Source organism: Gorilla gorilla, chromosome 3 (assembly GCF_029281585.2).
Source record: "Gorilla gorilla gorilla isolate KB3781 chromosome 3, NHGRI_mGorGor1-v2.1_pri, whole genome shotgun sequence".
Taxonomy (NCBI): Eukaryota; Metazoa; Chordata; class Mammalia; order Primates; family Hominidae; genus Gorilla; species Gorilla gorilla.
The window spans coordinates 171,481,979-171,498,956 of NC_073227.2; the positions used below are offsets into that span (position 1 = coordinate 171,481,979).

Genomic DNA, 16,978 nt, shown 5'->3' on the forward strand with positions numbered 1-16,978 from the left:
GGATTACTGACTGGCAGTGTGTTGCTGGTATATGTCAGGATTATTCATCACCCTGACAGTAATATTAACCACAATCCATTTCAGTTGCTTCAGTTTATCATTTTCTGACTAATGTTAAAAAACAATGTCATTGGAGGCTGCTTGAATTAAGTGTAGAATTAACGTCTGTTAGAGTCATTCAAAAACTTCTATTAGAAGATAACTTCTACAGAAAACCAAATCTGCTCTACAGAGTACTAATGCTTAAAAGATGTAAGTTTAGAAACACAGCCACACAAAATAAATGGACTAATTCTGTTTTAAAAGCAAAACTTCAACAAATCCTGTAAATGCCTTATAACATCCATATACATATATATTCCTTAAATATATATGCTTCCACTTTCCTGAACTTAGTATTAAATTCTACATAAAGAGTTGCACAGACACATTTTAAACTAACATGCCACATTGAACACGTAATAATTCAATTTAAAAAGGTCAGTGTACCCATGAAAAATTTTCTTCAGGGTTATATAAATTAAATAGCTACACAGTTTGCTACCTAGGATCCTCAAAATTAAGTAATCTGCTAAAGGTCCCTCTACTTATAAATGGTAACAGGAATATACAACTCTATCTAAATCCAAAGATTCCCTGCTCTGGTCTAATTTTATCTTTCCAGGCTGTTTTCTCCACATCATGTTGATATTCCTTTTAGAAGATATCTGCATTTATAACTCTTCTATTAATTTTTATACTGCTTTCTTGTTTTATGATTATTCACTTTCCATAGCATAATTTTATTGTTCTATTAATGCAATAGGTTCCTTTTATCTGAAAATATTTATTCTAGTTTTTTTTTTAAAAAAAAACACTTCTGTTTCATAAATTGCCTCTGTTTCTTCTGGTTTTGTTTTGATTTTCTATTTGCTTTGGTCTTTGTCATCTTTCACATTAGAGGTTGTCTTTAAATGTTTGCTAATACTTGGCTGCACCTCCATTTTTAAGAATGAGACACTGAAGAGCTGATTGAGCATATAGACCATAAGTAGTGATGTGAACTGGTAGACTTCACTGAAGGGAAATCAAGTGGGCTCGAAGTAGAATCCTTAAATGTTTTATTTTTTTAGGTGTTTTATTTTGAGCCAGTGAATATGTCCAAAGAGTAATACAATCTTCTGTCTTACGGGGTGGGGATGGTATAAGCTTAGCTGCCACAGTTCTAATAGCATGACAGCAGAAGGGGTCTAGGGGCTTTCACGACTTGGTACTTAAAGCTTTCAGTTATAATCCTCCTGTTTTCCATCCTTTACCTTAAACCCTCCTTCTGGTGTGCTTGGTGTTCTCATATCAGAAACGTGTCTGGTACAATTTCTCCAAAAAAGTCAATCTCTTGCTTTTTGACAATACAGAGGGAAGAGTAGTTGGATTTCGGAATGAAGCAGATATAAAGCAAGTATTGAATTTAAAATGTTCTTTCAGATTATACCTAAAGTCTACCAGTTGACTGATAGATAGATTTGAGATCAAATCCTGAGCTTACCACTTGGAAAATGTGTGACCTCCCAGAATTCTTTAACCTCACTAAATCTTAGTTTCCTTATCTGTAAAATAAAGATAATAACACATTCCTTACAGGGTTATTGAAGGAATTAAATGAAACAGCATATGTAAAATGCCTGTCATAGTGGAAAGCACCTATTAGGGCTTCCCTCACAATCCTACAAATACATTGGGAACTCTCCCCATATCATTTTTACGCTTATTAGACTGCAAACTTTCCAAGGCCAGACAATGTAATTTATATCATAATCTCTAAAATCAATGTGGCATACAACAGCATCCATGTTTGATGCCAAGATTAAACTATTTTAACATATTATGTCAGCCAATAAAACATATCCAAAACATAATCAAGTATGGGGTAATTTTTAGTTTCTTTGTCTGCATTTATATTTTATTTAAACAATTTAAGATCTATTATTTACTGTTGTAGTATCATGTGTTTCTTTTTGTAAGCTTGAATTCCTTTAGCTTCACTGAAGCCCAATAAATAGAAAAACGAAGTAAAAGCCATAACACCTAACAAGTTTAAACAATATTCCCCCCACCCCCAAGAGTGTTCTTTTCCCTCTGTGACATCTAGATGGTATATTGATTCCCGGTGTATCTGTTACAGAGCAGACTAAAAGGACTGGCATTCATCAGAAACAGCACTTAAAACTTAAAGAGATAAAGAAGTGCTGTCTGATCAACAACAGTTAAATGTCGGTAGTCAATTCCAGGTCAAGATGCATGCTGTATATTAAATGTGTGTGTTAAACAGAAATATCTCACATATAAAAATATACATCCAAATGGTAGGAGATACATGAAGGAGAGAAAAAAAAAATCACTTACTTTTCCTGGAAGAGAGAGTGAGAAACAGAAACATATACTAAGCACAAACAGGAGCAACTCAGCAATGAATAACAAATTCACTATGGTTCTGTCACTCAGTTCTCTTCGGTTTTGTCAGAATCTACTCTTTAGAACTATTTGGATCCAAACTAGGGCAATGTAAACTGCTAGGTTAACAGAGTGTGAATAGTCTAGCATTGTAACATAGGTTTAAAAACAAAACGAAACAAAACAAACATGATTTCTTAGAGCTTAGACAAAAATTTAAAATTCAGTTTTAGTCAATTTTCCTCTGATTCCTATGTTGCAAGATAGGAATCAGGAGATTATGGTGCAGGTTCATTTTCTTCTACTCTTTATTTTCCTGTTTCTGCACTATGGACCAAAATAACAGCTCATTTTGTGGTTACAATCTAAAGATGAAAAACGGATTTTTCTTTACCTTGTTCCTCAAACTCTCTATTTTCCTTCATTTTAAAAATGTGAGTTGTAATTATTAAAAAGTAAGTATTTGCTTTATCTTGGCCATTCCTGTTTCTCCCAAATCTTCAGCTTATTCTTTTACTAGGATAGTAATGACTTCATTTTATTCTTTCATATCTTCAGAAACTAGAAGTCCATGGCATATTACAGTACTCAATTAACAACCAATAAATGAATGAACAAATGAATAAGCAGTAACACTGGGGATCCTCTAGTTTTAACCGAACATTCAGCTTTTTTTGTAAAATAGGTTTAATCAAAAAAGGCTGGAGCATAACCTGGGATAAAGACAACAAGAGTAGGGCAATTTGAAAAGAAAAAAAGCTTTCCTTTTTCAAGCAATAGCATGTTGCTTGTATGCACTAGGTACTTCAGCATGAGAAGTGAAAGGCAACTTGATAAATAACATTAAAACAGAACCAGCAACTGGTGCCAAAAGTGGAAGGCAGTATTGGCATATTACAGAGTTTCTCAAACTTTCTGGGCCAAAGCTCACATTAAGAAATATGTTACTTTAAAAAACACACATGTACATACACTCAAACAAATTGAGCAGAAGATTTACACAATATGCACAGTGATGTTTTCTTTTTTATGTTATGCTATGGTATCCCATTCATTTTTTAAAAACGCAATTGTGAGCTACAGGTTGAAAACCTAGTGTTCAAATTCTGATTCTACCTATGTGCAACTTGACCTCATGGTGCATTAGTTTCTGCCTCTATAAAAAACAATAATGATGTTACCTACTTAAAGGGATTTTGTGAAGGTTAAACGAATTACCACACACAAAACACTTAGACAAAAGCCTGGCATATAGTAAATGCTCAATAAATATTAGTTAACAATAATAATAAAGTGGATGCTCCTGTCTTGTGAGTTTCATAGCCAAGATAATTGGGTTTTCATTGGCAAGTGGAATAGTTATCAATTGCATTTCAATCCAAGAACATGCTGGTTTTTTCAAAAGGTACCCAGATTACTATACAAATACATATTATATATTCTAAAATAACTAGACTGGTCAACTAGAAGAAACATGATTGCCTCAGATTGTCTTGGTTTCCCTCTCTCAGAAAATCTGTTTTACACAATCACTTTCCAAAGTAAAGAAAAAATAATAAATCACAGGTACAAAGGAAATCATCCTAATCTACAAAGGAAGCCCTGGTACTGAAAAACTCAGCCATCATAATTTATTTTTATGGTATGACATTTTGTAAATATATTCCTGCGCTGATTGTAAATTCTTATAAAGAAATGTCAAAAAGAAAATGTTGAATCTTATCTCTTCCAAGGAGGTTGTCAAAATATAAAACCAATGTATGTTTATAAAATATGGATTAATGTCACTCCAAATTCTATGCATGGTTAGATCTGTCTTCTCATCAGTCAGAATTTCAGACTACTGATGAAATAACTGGGAAAGCAGAGGGAAAAGAAATCAACCTCAAAATTGATTCCTATTTTTTTCAGCTTTGAAAGAATAAATTAAACCATTTTATGCTAAATGAGGACTTTTGCAATACCAGAAAAGATTTTATTTTCACCAGTCTTTCAGAATAAAATAGATTTGATCTTCTCAATGTACTTACAATACTAATTTGGAATGATTATAAAGAGATATATTGTACATGGAATAAAAGCTTATACATTTAAAAAGACATTTTTTACATTGCTCCATTCAGACTTTTTTTTTCTTAAAAGAAGATCAGAAAAATAACACAGAAGAAAGGATGCTGATTACATTAATTCAGCTTCAGAAAGAAAATTCCCAGTGCAACATGGAAGAGATTACCAAATAAAATTGTAGCTTTGTATCAAAGGTACTAAAAGTCCTCTGAAAAACAGCTCTGGCAAAATTAAATACATATAAATATGCATAAATAATTCAATACATTTTAAAGCCAGTCAGTCAATATTATCCACTTAAGAACGGAGATAAGATCTGTTTGTATTCTACATCAAGCTATGCATACAATGTTTTCTAAGACTTCACAAGTTTATTTAAACAAACACTAATGTTTACAAAATGTATACTATGGGACAAATTTTAATACAATTCTATTATAATCATTATTTGTACAGACAGAGCTTATTTATATATGAGACATATTCTTGAAAATGTGTGTATAAACAAATATTTGAAAATTGAATCACACTGTAAACATTTTGGCAAGCCTTAATACTAAAAGGAATGAGATACTTTTACTAAGTAAACAATCACCGCTATTTTATATGTGCAAAGTACAATTTTCAAATATCTGATGTGCTTGATTATTTCACTAAATGCAGTTGATTCCAAACTCACTTATTTCATCAATATTTAATGAAAGCAATTAGTACTAGTAGAATTCCATTCTCATGAACCTGAATGACTTTTGTAGCATTCACCTACCATTGGTTTACAGGAAAGGAGATATTATTTGTAAGGCGGTAGAATGTTAGAGCTCCTCACTTCTCCCCAGACCTACTAATTACGCTACTGTTCATTATTCAACTGTGTGCCCTTCAGTTCTTGTTGAAAGCACTTTTTATAACTATTCCTTCCTCAGCCAAAAGGGCAAATATTTCACAAAATTTCTAAAAATATAAAAATGAATGCCATTACAATTGAAGTCACAAAATTACACAAATGACATTTCTTATGTCTTTGTTTAGTGGATGTGGACATATTTGGATAGAGGTTAATGAAAGCAACAGTTTTGTTTTGTTTTGCAGCCCCCCCTTTTTTACTTTTAATGTAGCAAAATAAAAAAGCAAAATTACTATTGATCATCTACTGGGGTATAAGGTAACCTTATTTCTCATATCCTGAAGAAAAGGCATTAGTTAAAATAATATTTTACCCACCCAACAAAAGTATTTCACAAGTTCCTTAGGTACAGCTGTAATATACAAATAAAATTTGATTTTAATAAAGGATTCTGTTTAGCTGGCCACTAATCTACAATAGCATTTTTCTGATATAATTTCAATGAATATTCATAATAAAAATCATACAGCCTACATAATAAAATTGTTCTGGAGGCTTCCTTCTGGTCATTTAACATTTTTAGTAGAATAGGTAACAAAGATGAGGGGCAGAGAATGGAGGCAGTTGGTAAAAAAGGGTGGTGTTAGGACGAGGTAAAAGGGTTATGAGAACTTTTGGTCAGGTACAAAGATGGAGGAAGAGAAAAACATAGCCTCAAAAAAAAAAAATAACCTACCACTTGTCACCATTAGGTACTGTTTCATCAAGACTGAATCATGAGTCCAGCCCGAGTCCAGCCCACAATCCATCTCAGTACTCATCACATCTTAAAGAGATTTCTAAAAACTCATCTAAAGCACAAAAAACATCTGAATAAGCTATGTGCTGAAACAGAAGTCCAAACTGTGGATTCAGCCCTGAAACAGAAGGCAAGGCAATACTTCTAGGACCCTAGAACACGTATTCATATATATGTCATTCATTTTGTGAAGCAAATTTTATATTCTAACAAAATCAACCCCCCAAAAATATTTTTACTTTTGCAAACACAAAATTCAAACCATGGAGAGAGAGTAGGGTATAATAGCCTGAGGATTAAAGAGCTGCCCAGTTTTTATTATTGACCTACTGCATGGCTCATTACACAAGTCAAACTAATACAGTCCTCATTTATTAGACTACAGAGCTCTACAGATTCCATAATACTATGGGGTCTTAGAACAAATATGATACCGAGGTGTAAGGCCTTCCTTTTCTTTTCAATTTTTTTTAAACCAACCATTTATCATTCCTCATGGTCAATGGGTCAATTGGGAAATTCTGCTGATCTGGGCCTGGCTTTGTTGCTCTTAGTTGGACTCCTTCATACGTTTGTGGTCAGCTGGCAGGTCAGCTGAGGACTAGCTTGTTAAGGATGCCCTAAGCTGTCACAGCTCAAGTGTCCTCCATGTGTCAGTCACATCCCATCAGCAGGTTAACTTGGGAATGTTTAGGGCATATTCTCAAAGTGATCACAGAGAAGCAAGAACAGAAACACACAAGCACTTTTTCAAATTGTTTCTAGTTTGCTAACTTTTTTTTTCTTGCTGGTTTCTCTTTTATTAATGGTGGCAAAATATATATAACATAAACGTACAGTTCAGTAGTATTAAGTACATTCACATTGTTGAACAATCATCACCACTAACCATCTTGAGAACTTTTTTCAACTTGCAATCCTGAAACTCTATACCTATTATATGAAACACTAACTCCTCATTCTCTCCCTCACCCCAGGCCCTGGCAACCAGTATTCTACTTTTTATCTCTATAAATTTCACAACTCTAAGTACCTCATATGAATGGAATCATACAGTATTTGCCCTTTTCGGACTGGCTTATTTCACCTAGCATAACATCCTCAAGGGTTATTCATGTTGTAGCATATGTCAGAGCTTCCTTCCTTTTTAAGGCTGAATAATATTACACTGTATGTATATACCATATTTTGTTTACCCATTTATCTGTTGATGGACATTTGGGTTGTTTCTATCTCTTAGCTGTTGTGTGTCACGCTGCTACAAATATGAACATGGTTGTAAAATTATCTGTTCTTATCCCTACTTTCAATTCTTTTTAATTTTTTGAGAAACTACCATACTGTTTGACATATAAGCTGCACTATCATACATTCGCACCAGCATGCACAAGGGTTCCAATTTTCCACATCCGTGCCAACATTTGTGATTTTCTGGGTTTGTTTTCATTAACAATCTTCCTAATGGTTGTGAAGTGGTGTCTTATTGTGATTTTGATTTACATTTCCCTAATAATTAGTGATGTTCATTTTCATCTCATTGGCCACTTGTATATCCTCTTTGGAGAAATGTCTATCAGGTTCTTTACCCATTTTTGAATGTTGTTGAGTTTTAGGAGTCTCTACAAATTCTTGATATTAATCCCTTATTAGACATGTGATCCACGAATAAGGCTTTCCTCTGAAAATTAAAACTCCCTTTTAGAGTTCAGTAAGTAGATATAGAAACTGGTACAATTTCTTAGCTCTAAGCACTATATCAGGCACAAGAGATACAGAAATTAACAAAACAAAATCTTTGTATTCAATGATTTTGCTTAATAGGGAACACAGAGAAGAAAATGTTAAAATTATAATAAATTATGAAATGTATTATAACAAGTATATGGAAAGTACCCTGGGAGTTCAAATTTCTAGATAAAGAAAAGAGCCAACAGCAAAAGCACAAGAGGTGAACATGAGGCATTACAGGATCAGATGATACAGCAAAGATGGGGACAGAGACAGAAGACGTGGTAATAAAACAGACAATGGCTAGATCCTAAACACTATTGTTTGTCATGAGGAAAATGTTAACCTTCGTTTTGACATCCTCGGTAACTATTGTGATTGTCTGAACTGTGTGAAGATCCTTGGATAGAGAGTAGGAATTACTCCTGAACATCTTCCTGGAATGAGTACATAAGAGAACACACTCTTAGAGTCCCTGAGCTCTAAGTAAAGGACACTGGATATGTTGAGTGAACTTGTACTTCTCATGCTGGGATCTGCAGACACTGGGCAATGATCTTCTGACTGAGACTGTGAATCACTGACAGCCTTGCATTTCTGCTATGATTGGGTATTCAGTGGAGCTTTACATAAACACTTACCTGTGGCCTAAGATGGATTTAGAAGAGTTAAGGGAAATGACTATGTATACCCTTGAAAAAAGTTAGTACTAACAGCAAGAAATCTGGTGTTTTGAGAATGTAAGAGTGACGTACAGGAATAAAGGACCAACACTGGGTCAGGGTACAGACAGGGAAGAAGCAACAAAGAGTCTCCAGGTCAAAGATGTAGAAGACATAAACATTTGTTAGCTGTTCCTAGAAATTACTAAGGAAAGAAGCTTTAGGAAAAAGACTGGATATTCCACTCACCTAAAAAATGAGGGTAGAGACTTTGTACTCAGACATTAAAGGAAATACAATTCTGAATATAAATTGGAGGAATCAGTTTGACCTCATAATGTATTTCATCCTAATTTTTTTCCTAGCACCCTCTAAAAAAGGGATAGAAATAATGACAAATTCAGTAGCAATAAGCAGAATAGACAAAACTGTGGTCTCCAGATATTAATTCCCACTAGAAGAGGTCCCACCCGGGCTCCTCAAAGAAACAGATGATTCTGTATCTCGGCCAGAAAATGTAAGGGTTAAGACTAGAGTGCCTTGTCATACCAGAGAGCATGAAAGTTATCAAAGACTACAAACAGTGTCAAAATGTCCCAGTAATAACTTCAAGAAGCTCCCCCGGTCAAAGAAAGAACAACTGAACATCAGTAAATAACTGCAATGGATTGAAACATCAAATACATTGAAATCTATGAGTTCATAAAGATACTTTTTTAATAGTCAGTTGGATACCATTGGAGAATGCTAGGAATCAACTCAATATTTTGAAAACTGTTATGTAAATTAACAGAAAAGAGAAAGAATTAAACTTCTATCCTGTCTTTTCTCTGCAATGTACCACTGGATACCCCAGTAGTAGAAGAGAGGAAGTGTCTATAGAATGAGTCCCATAAATAAGTGAAATAAAAGTGATATTTTAAATACCACAATTTGGCAATGCTTACTAAATTAATGAATCCATGCACTGAATATCAGTGCTAACATCACAAAAGAGAAGTAGTGTTTATCATGCACATTAAATTTTTCCATTTGAAAATCTGTTTAAGAGATAATTATATTAAAGGTACGACTATATTTGAAAAAATTTTTTAAGTTAAGTAAAATAACGAAAGACAATCCAATTTATTTTTATATGCAAGACAATTATATTTCAGATCATTACTGAGAAATTACCTTGGACAAATCTCTGAAGTTGGTGGGCAAGGTAAGATCCAGTTCTTCTGATTCATAATTAGTGATGACCCAAGGAAACACTGGATACTGATTTAAGTCATTATAACTCCGTCCTGATAGGGAAAAAAGTTACTCGTAATTTATAATTTTAAAAGTGAAATAAACAGATTCAGTAATATAATTTACTAAAAATAAGATTAAACAATTTTTGATTGCCAGACATCATTCTCAGTATCCATACTTTCTCTCATTTAATCCTCACAACAATCCTATGAAATTGTATCATCTCCATTTCACAGATGAAAAAATTGAATCACAAAAGGTTAGGTAACTTGCCCCAAATCACACAACTAGTAATGGTCAAACCATACTGAAATCCAGATTTTCTGGTCCTAAGTTTGTGTTCTTTTAAACTACATTTGACAATTTTTTTTATCACTTGAAAGCCTGCCCCAAATAAAATACTCTTTTTTTTAAGACTTTAAAAAGCTATTTGTAATTCTCACAGTTTTTCAAAACAAGAATCCTTTCTCTGCCATTAATAATCAACCAACTAAGCAATCAAGTTTAAATGACTTAACCCTGGTGGACATTCACCAGTCATCTATAAAATGAGGGCATTGCACTAAATAATTCTGAAATTTCTGTGGTAGTTTTCAAATCCTATAATCCTCTGAAAATAATGAGCAGTATTATCAATGTTACTTCCTTACATGCCCAAATGTGGCCACATGATCTTCTATACCTCTTTCTAATGACATTTTCAATGACATATTTAGATTTATTAAAAATACAAATTACAGCAAAAGAGGAGGTAGTCCTTCTACATATGTACAGCAGTTTTTTGGATATTACCTTTTTAGGGAGGTAGCATAGTGGGTGAGATCATTGTTTCTGGAATCAAAATGCTGGTGTTTGAATCCCAGTTCCTATTTACTAGTCTATACATATTTTTAGTTAGATTTAACATGAACAGACTTTTACAGTGAACATATAAGAGAGACAAGTATATTAATATTGTTTGAATTCCTTTCTTATTATATATTCTATCATTTCCATTCCTTTTTCTTTCTCAAATATATACTGATGTCATATCAATACATAGCTGAATATTAAAGTAGTTCTCTGCACATACTCTTGGTATCTAAGCCTTTTTTATGGTCTGATGTTTTTAACTTTTTATTTTACTCTATTCATCTTAGGCTTGAGGCCTATTAGGGTAACAGAGTTCATTTTTGGCTGACCTGGAACAGTCTTATAAAACATCATAACAATGACATTTTTAATTCATAGATCATTAATGTCACTACATATTTCTATCAATAATTTTAATTTCTCCATTAAAAAAACCAAACATAGCAGCAGAAAAAAAAATTTTATGCTCCCCCACTTCCTTATCCTTCTGATTTAAATGTTGGTAAACAGTAAAATCGTCTTGTGCCATCTACTTAAATAATCAGAAATAATTTTTTATTGTATCTAAAAAATGAAGAGTATGTACCTGCTCAGTGATTAGACTTAATTAAGTTAAACTCAATACACAGTTATTGAATATCAACTGATGGCCATTTGGGAAATGCATCATGATATCATGAGAATCTATATGCGGCACAAATAATAATGTAAAAGAAATCTTAAGTGAGACTTAACTCCACCCTCTAATGCACATTTAAAAAATCTAAAGCAAATGATAGACTCTATATTTATAAAACATATACAGGGAATATACTTAAAAGACACTGCAGGCACAATAAAAGCTATTTGAGAACACATGATTTCATAAATGTTGCTCCATAATCATAACTGTGCATTCAACATGGGTTAATTGATTTACTACATGCAAAATATGTCCATTAAACTTGTTATATAAGTTTCCTCTCACTACTTAAAAATTCTTTTAGTCACTAGTTCTATAATTTCTACTAAATTCAACATAACCATTGACATTTTCTTCATCCCTTTTCCTCAGCTGACTGTGAGATAAACTTCTAATAAAATTTAGAACTTTCAATGTGAGCCCCTCAACTTCCAATTCTTTGCAACATCCCCTCACTCTTTCCCATTTCTCTAACAGGGTCTTTTCTTTGCTAAGAGTAATTGCTTCACCTGAGCTCTCAAACCTGTCTCCCTCATAACTTGAATTGATACTTTTCTTCTCTCCTCCTCTTACATCATTTCTCCTCTCTGCCCCAACCCATCTTCTCTTTAATAACACATTTAAAATAACCATAATTGGCAGGGCATGGTGGCTCATGCCTGTAATCCTAGCACTTTGGGAGGTGGAGGCGGGCAGATAACCTGAGGTCAGGAGTTCAAGACCAGCCTGGCCAACATGGTGAAACCCCGCCTCTACTAAAAATACAAAAATTAGCCAGGTGTGGTGGCAGGAGCCTAAAATCCCAGCTACTTGGGAGGCTGAGGCAGGAGAATTGCTTGAACCTGGGAGGCGGAGGTTGCAGTGAGCCGAGACCGTGCCATTGCACTCCAGCCTGGGGAAGAGGAGAGCAACTCCATCTCAAAAAAATAAAAAAGACCTGTAATTACATCTACAGTTACTATTTCATTTCAAACCATTCATTCTGAAGTCTCCCTCTCCACTCTGTAACATTTGACACAGGTGAAAATGCCTTCCTCCCTCTTTCACCTTGCCTCTCAAGACATCTGACTGACCTCAGTTCTCCTACTATATCTGCACATTCTAGGATCACTCATTCCTTTTTGTCCTTTACTAACTTTCCTTCTTTCTTCTCATATGCAAGAGAATTTCCCTGTCTTATCTCACTGCTTTCTGTATTATCTTCCTTGCTGATCTCACATCTCTTGGTGATTTCCTCTCTATGCAGATGAAATCCAATGTCCTAGTTCTAAGTTCCAAATATCCTCCTTGCCCTATACTTCCAAAAACTCTTTCTGATACCTTAACTTGAAAGTCTTCCAGCACAGTAAAATCATCATCTTTCCCTAGATCAAATTTTCTGACTTCTTTTTCCATTAATTGCACCACCATTTTCCCACTAACGCAGGCCAGAAGCCTGGAAGTCTTTTCAGATACTTTCTTCTCATTTACCACCTACATTCAGTCAGCTGCATATCAAATGGTTGGTGCCTTGTGAATTCTTATAGAATTTGTTCCTTCTTTTTTAATTCCCACTGATACCTAATGGAAGCCCTCATTACTACACACACACACACACACACACACACACACACACACACCACACACACACTAAATTACTTCCTAACTTTACTTTCTGCCTAGTCTCTAGCCACCCAAATTTATCTTACATACACAGCCTCCAAGTTAATTTTTGATGCAGCTCTAATATCACTTAGGTGCTCAAAAACTTTCAAAAGTTTCCCAATGAACTGACTGCTAACTCTTCAAACTGACAAGAAAATCGTTCTTCACATTTCTAACATTCTTATTTTTTCCCATTATATCTTTACGAATATATACTTCATGCACACAAAAATATACAGTATATACATAGATATACAAACTATACCATTCTTGCTCTCTAGGTATACTTTATATTTTCCCATCTTTGTATGTTTGCTTATGCTTTCAGTCTTACATGGAATGACATCTAACATTCCAACCACCTCCTCTGCTAGTCAAATAGTATCCATCCTTATACAACCATTGAAACCTTATTTTCTCCTTACTTCCACCAACTGGGTGAATATAATTTCCCTCTCTCCCTGTCCTTTTAATCACCACAGTACTTTGAGTTTTTTACTGAATCTATATCCCCTTGCTCTAGAATCATGTAAACATTCACATTTGTACTTAAAATGACTTCTATGAGAGTAAGCAACATACCTTATTCTCTTTGTATATCCTTTGTAGTATTCTAGTAGCAATAACGGCAATAAAACAAGCTAGTTATACCACTACTTAAAATAATCTAACAATTGAAATTAATAATTTATTGTCTAAAATAAATCAATACATGGAATTAGGTTACCTGCTATCGTGTTGAGAAACATCAAGTACTCAAAATTAGATATCTCTCTGTGTTGCCATCGCTGGGTCATATTAGAAGCCTTAAAAAGCTGACGTGGACTAGCTAATGAAATACGTCTGCAAGAAAAAGAATTCAATGTGATATGATTAATTATATCACAATAATAAATCATGAATTATCTGTGCTTATTCATTCATAATAATATCTATAATTCTGAAAAGTTCTATTCATGTTAGACTAATGAATACTAGAGAGGTTTCAATCTACAATTCATTGTTAAACAAATGATTTAGACTAGCCACAGAGGTATTATACATGTTCTATTCATTCAGGTAAGCTGTCATTACAGAGCCATTATAATATACAGGTTCAATAAAAGTTGATTAATAACAGTATAATTAATAATTCACTGCTTTACTGATATAAAAAGAAGAAATTATAGTCGCTGGGAAGTGCATATAAAATTCTATTCACATGTCTTTATTAATTGTAACAGTTATCTTAAATGAACACATTTTTACATTATAAATTTAAACATATTTGCATACACTTTGTATCAAAGAGAAGGGAGACTCTAAACTATTTAGGCGTCTGTTCATGGGGTAAAGAGAAATTTTTTTAATATAGCTTAATAGAAGACAAATTTTCCTGTGGCCTCCTAATGAAATGTAAACATCAGTGAATAGAACTGATCAATACAAAGAGTAGTGAGAAACAGATGGCAGAATTAGTTATTACATTCAAAGCCTAGAATCTCAGAGAAATATGCTGTCACAGTTCTTTCTACCACAAAAAACAAGGTAATTATTTTGTAAAAGGTTCACTGAAGTATAATTTTCATGCCATAAAATTTATTCAATTTGTACAATTCAGTAATTTTTAAAAAAATATTTCAAAAGTTGTGCAATTATCACAATTCACTTTAGAAGATTTTCTTCATCTCTTCTCGGCCTTTTGGCTAAAATCAAGTGTAGAACATTTTCATCACCACAAAAATTTGCCTTGTACCTATTTACAGATAATCTTCATTCCTATCCCCACCTACAGGCAACTAGCAATCTACTCTGTGTCTCTAGTAAACCCACCTTTTCTAGACATTTCAGATCAATGGAATCATACATTAGTATGTAGTCTTTTGTGTCAGGTTTCTTTCACTAAACATAATGTCTTTGAGGTTTATCAATATGGTAGCATGTATCCACAGTTCATTCCTTTTTATTGCTGACTAGTACCAAACTGTATATAGAATACAGCACATTTTGTTTATCTAGTTGATGGACATTTAACAGTTTTTGCTATTATAAATAATGCTACCATAAACATTCATGTATATATCTTTATATGAAAGTATGTTTTGATTTCTTTTGGGTAGATTCCTAAGAGTGGAATTGCTAGGTTGTATGTTGAGCTTATCTTTAATTTTTTGAGAAACCGCCAAATTGTTTTCCAAGGTGGCTATACCACTATATGTTCCAATCAATAATGTATACATTCATCTCCACATCCTTGCCAATACTTGCTCTTGTGTGTATTTTGATTATTACCATTCTAGTTAGTGTAAAATAACAGTTTTAATGTATGTTGTTGAGCATCTTTTCATGTGCTGATTGGTCATTTGTATATCTTCTTTGGTGAAATGACTAATCAAATCTTTTACTCATTTATTGAGCTGTTTGCATTTTATCACTAAGCTGTTAGAATTCTATATACATTCTGAATACAACTCTGTGATAGTTAATTTTATGTGTCAGCTTGACTGGATTAAGTGACCTTAGAGAGCTGGTAAAACATGATTTCTGGGTATATCTCTGATGGCATTTCCAGAGAGATTAGTACTTGAACCAGTGGGCTTAGTAATGCAGACTGCTCTCTCCAGTGTGGTGAGCATCATCCAGTCGATTGAGGACTGAATACAATGAGAAGGAGAAAGGGTGAATTCCCTCTTCTGCTCAAGCTGGGAATCTATATTCTCCTCTTGGATAGCAGGAGCTCTTGGTTCTCTGTCCTTCACTTCTTACCCCATCCCTCTCTCCTTAGGCCTTCAAGCCTTGGGCTCAGTCATGGGCTCCCCTGGCCTTCAAATTAGGATTGAATTACACCACTGGCTTTCCTGGGTCTCCAGCTGTAGATGGTGTATTGTGGGATTTCTCAGCCTCCATGGTCATATGAGCCAATTCCCATAATAAATCTCCTCTTACATACCCATACATATCCTACTGGTTTTGTTTCTCTGGAGAATGCAGACTAATAAAAAGTGCTTTATCAGACACATGATATACAAATGTTGTATCAGTCTGTGGCTTATCTGTTCATTTACTTAGTGGTCAATTTTGAAACACAAAAGTTTTACATGTTGGTTGAGTCCAATTTCTCAATTTTTTCTTCTGTGGATTATGCTTTTAGTGTCACATCTGAGAACTGTTTGCCTTTCCCAACATCAGAAAGTTTTTCTCCTATGTTTTCTTTCCGACATTTTATAGTTTTACTTCTCACATATAGGCCTATAATATATTTTGAGTTAATTTTTTTGACTGGTATGTGGTAAGCATCAAAATTTTCTTGTATGTAAACATCCAATTTTGTCCACCAATTGTTTAAAGCCTATCTTTTCCTCACTGAATTGTGTTGGCACCTTTGCCGCAAAACAATTGACCGCAAACACAAGGATTTATTTCTGTATTGTCAATTCTCTTCCTTTAATTTATATGCCGATCTTTGTACAATTACCACAATTGAAGACTGAGTACAATGAAAATGAGGAAGGGTGAATTCCCTCAGTATCTTGATAACTGTGGCTCTACAATAAGTTTTGAAATCAAGGTACATCTTCCAATTTTGTTCTTATATTTCAAAATTGTTTCGGCTATTCTAGGTCCATTGCATTTCAACTTCCCAATTTCTCCAAAAACGTCTATCAGGAATTTGATAGGGATTATACAGAATTTACAGATCTAGGGAAAACTACCCTATTAATTATATTGTATCTTCTGATCCATGAACATGGAATGTCTCCGTTTATTAAGGTCTATTTTTAATTTCTCTTAAAAATGTTTTATACTTTTCATTGTACAAATCTTACACTTCTGTGATCTGTAAAGAGGGCTACTTTCTTCATTCCCAGTGCAGATATCTTTAATTTCTCCCTTCCTTCCTCTCTTTCTTCCTTATTGCACAAGCTAACATCTCCAGTGTAACGCTGAATAGAAGTGGTAAAAATGGGAGGATATTTTTACCCTCCTAAACTTAGGGGGAAAGTATTCAGTCTGTCAACATTAAGTATGATGTACGTATTGGGAGTTTTTTG

General features: G+C 33.8%; 1 protein-coding gene across 4 annotated transcripts in view; it reads right to left on the reverse strand.

Moving 5' to 3' along the window:
• The window catches only part of LRBA (LPS responsive beige-like anchor protein), a 766,360-nt gene that overhangs the window by 200,508 nt on the left and 548,874 nt on the right, over positions 1 to 16,978 (reverse strand). For all 4 annotated transcript variants that reach the window (XM_031010185.3, XM_055385519.2, XM_055385518.2 and 1 more), the window contains exons 43-44: positions 13,675 to 13,790; positions 9,707 to 9,819 (exon numbers count right to left, since the gene is read on the reverse strand). In XM_031010185.3, the coding sequence (XP_030866045.3) occupies positions 9,707 to 9,819; positions 13,675 to 13,790 (229 nt within the window). The remainder of the gene's footprint in view (positions 1 to 9,706; positions 9,820 to 13,674; positions 13,791 to 16,978) is intronic.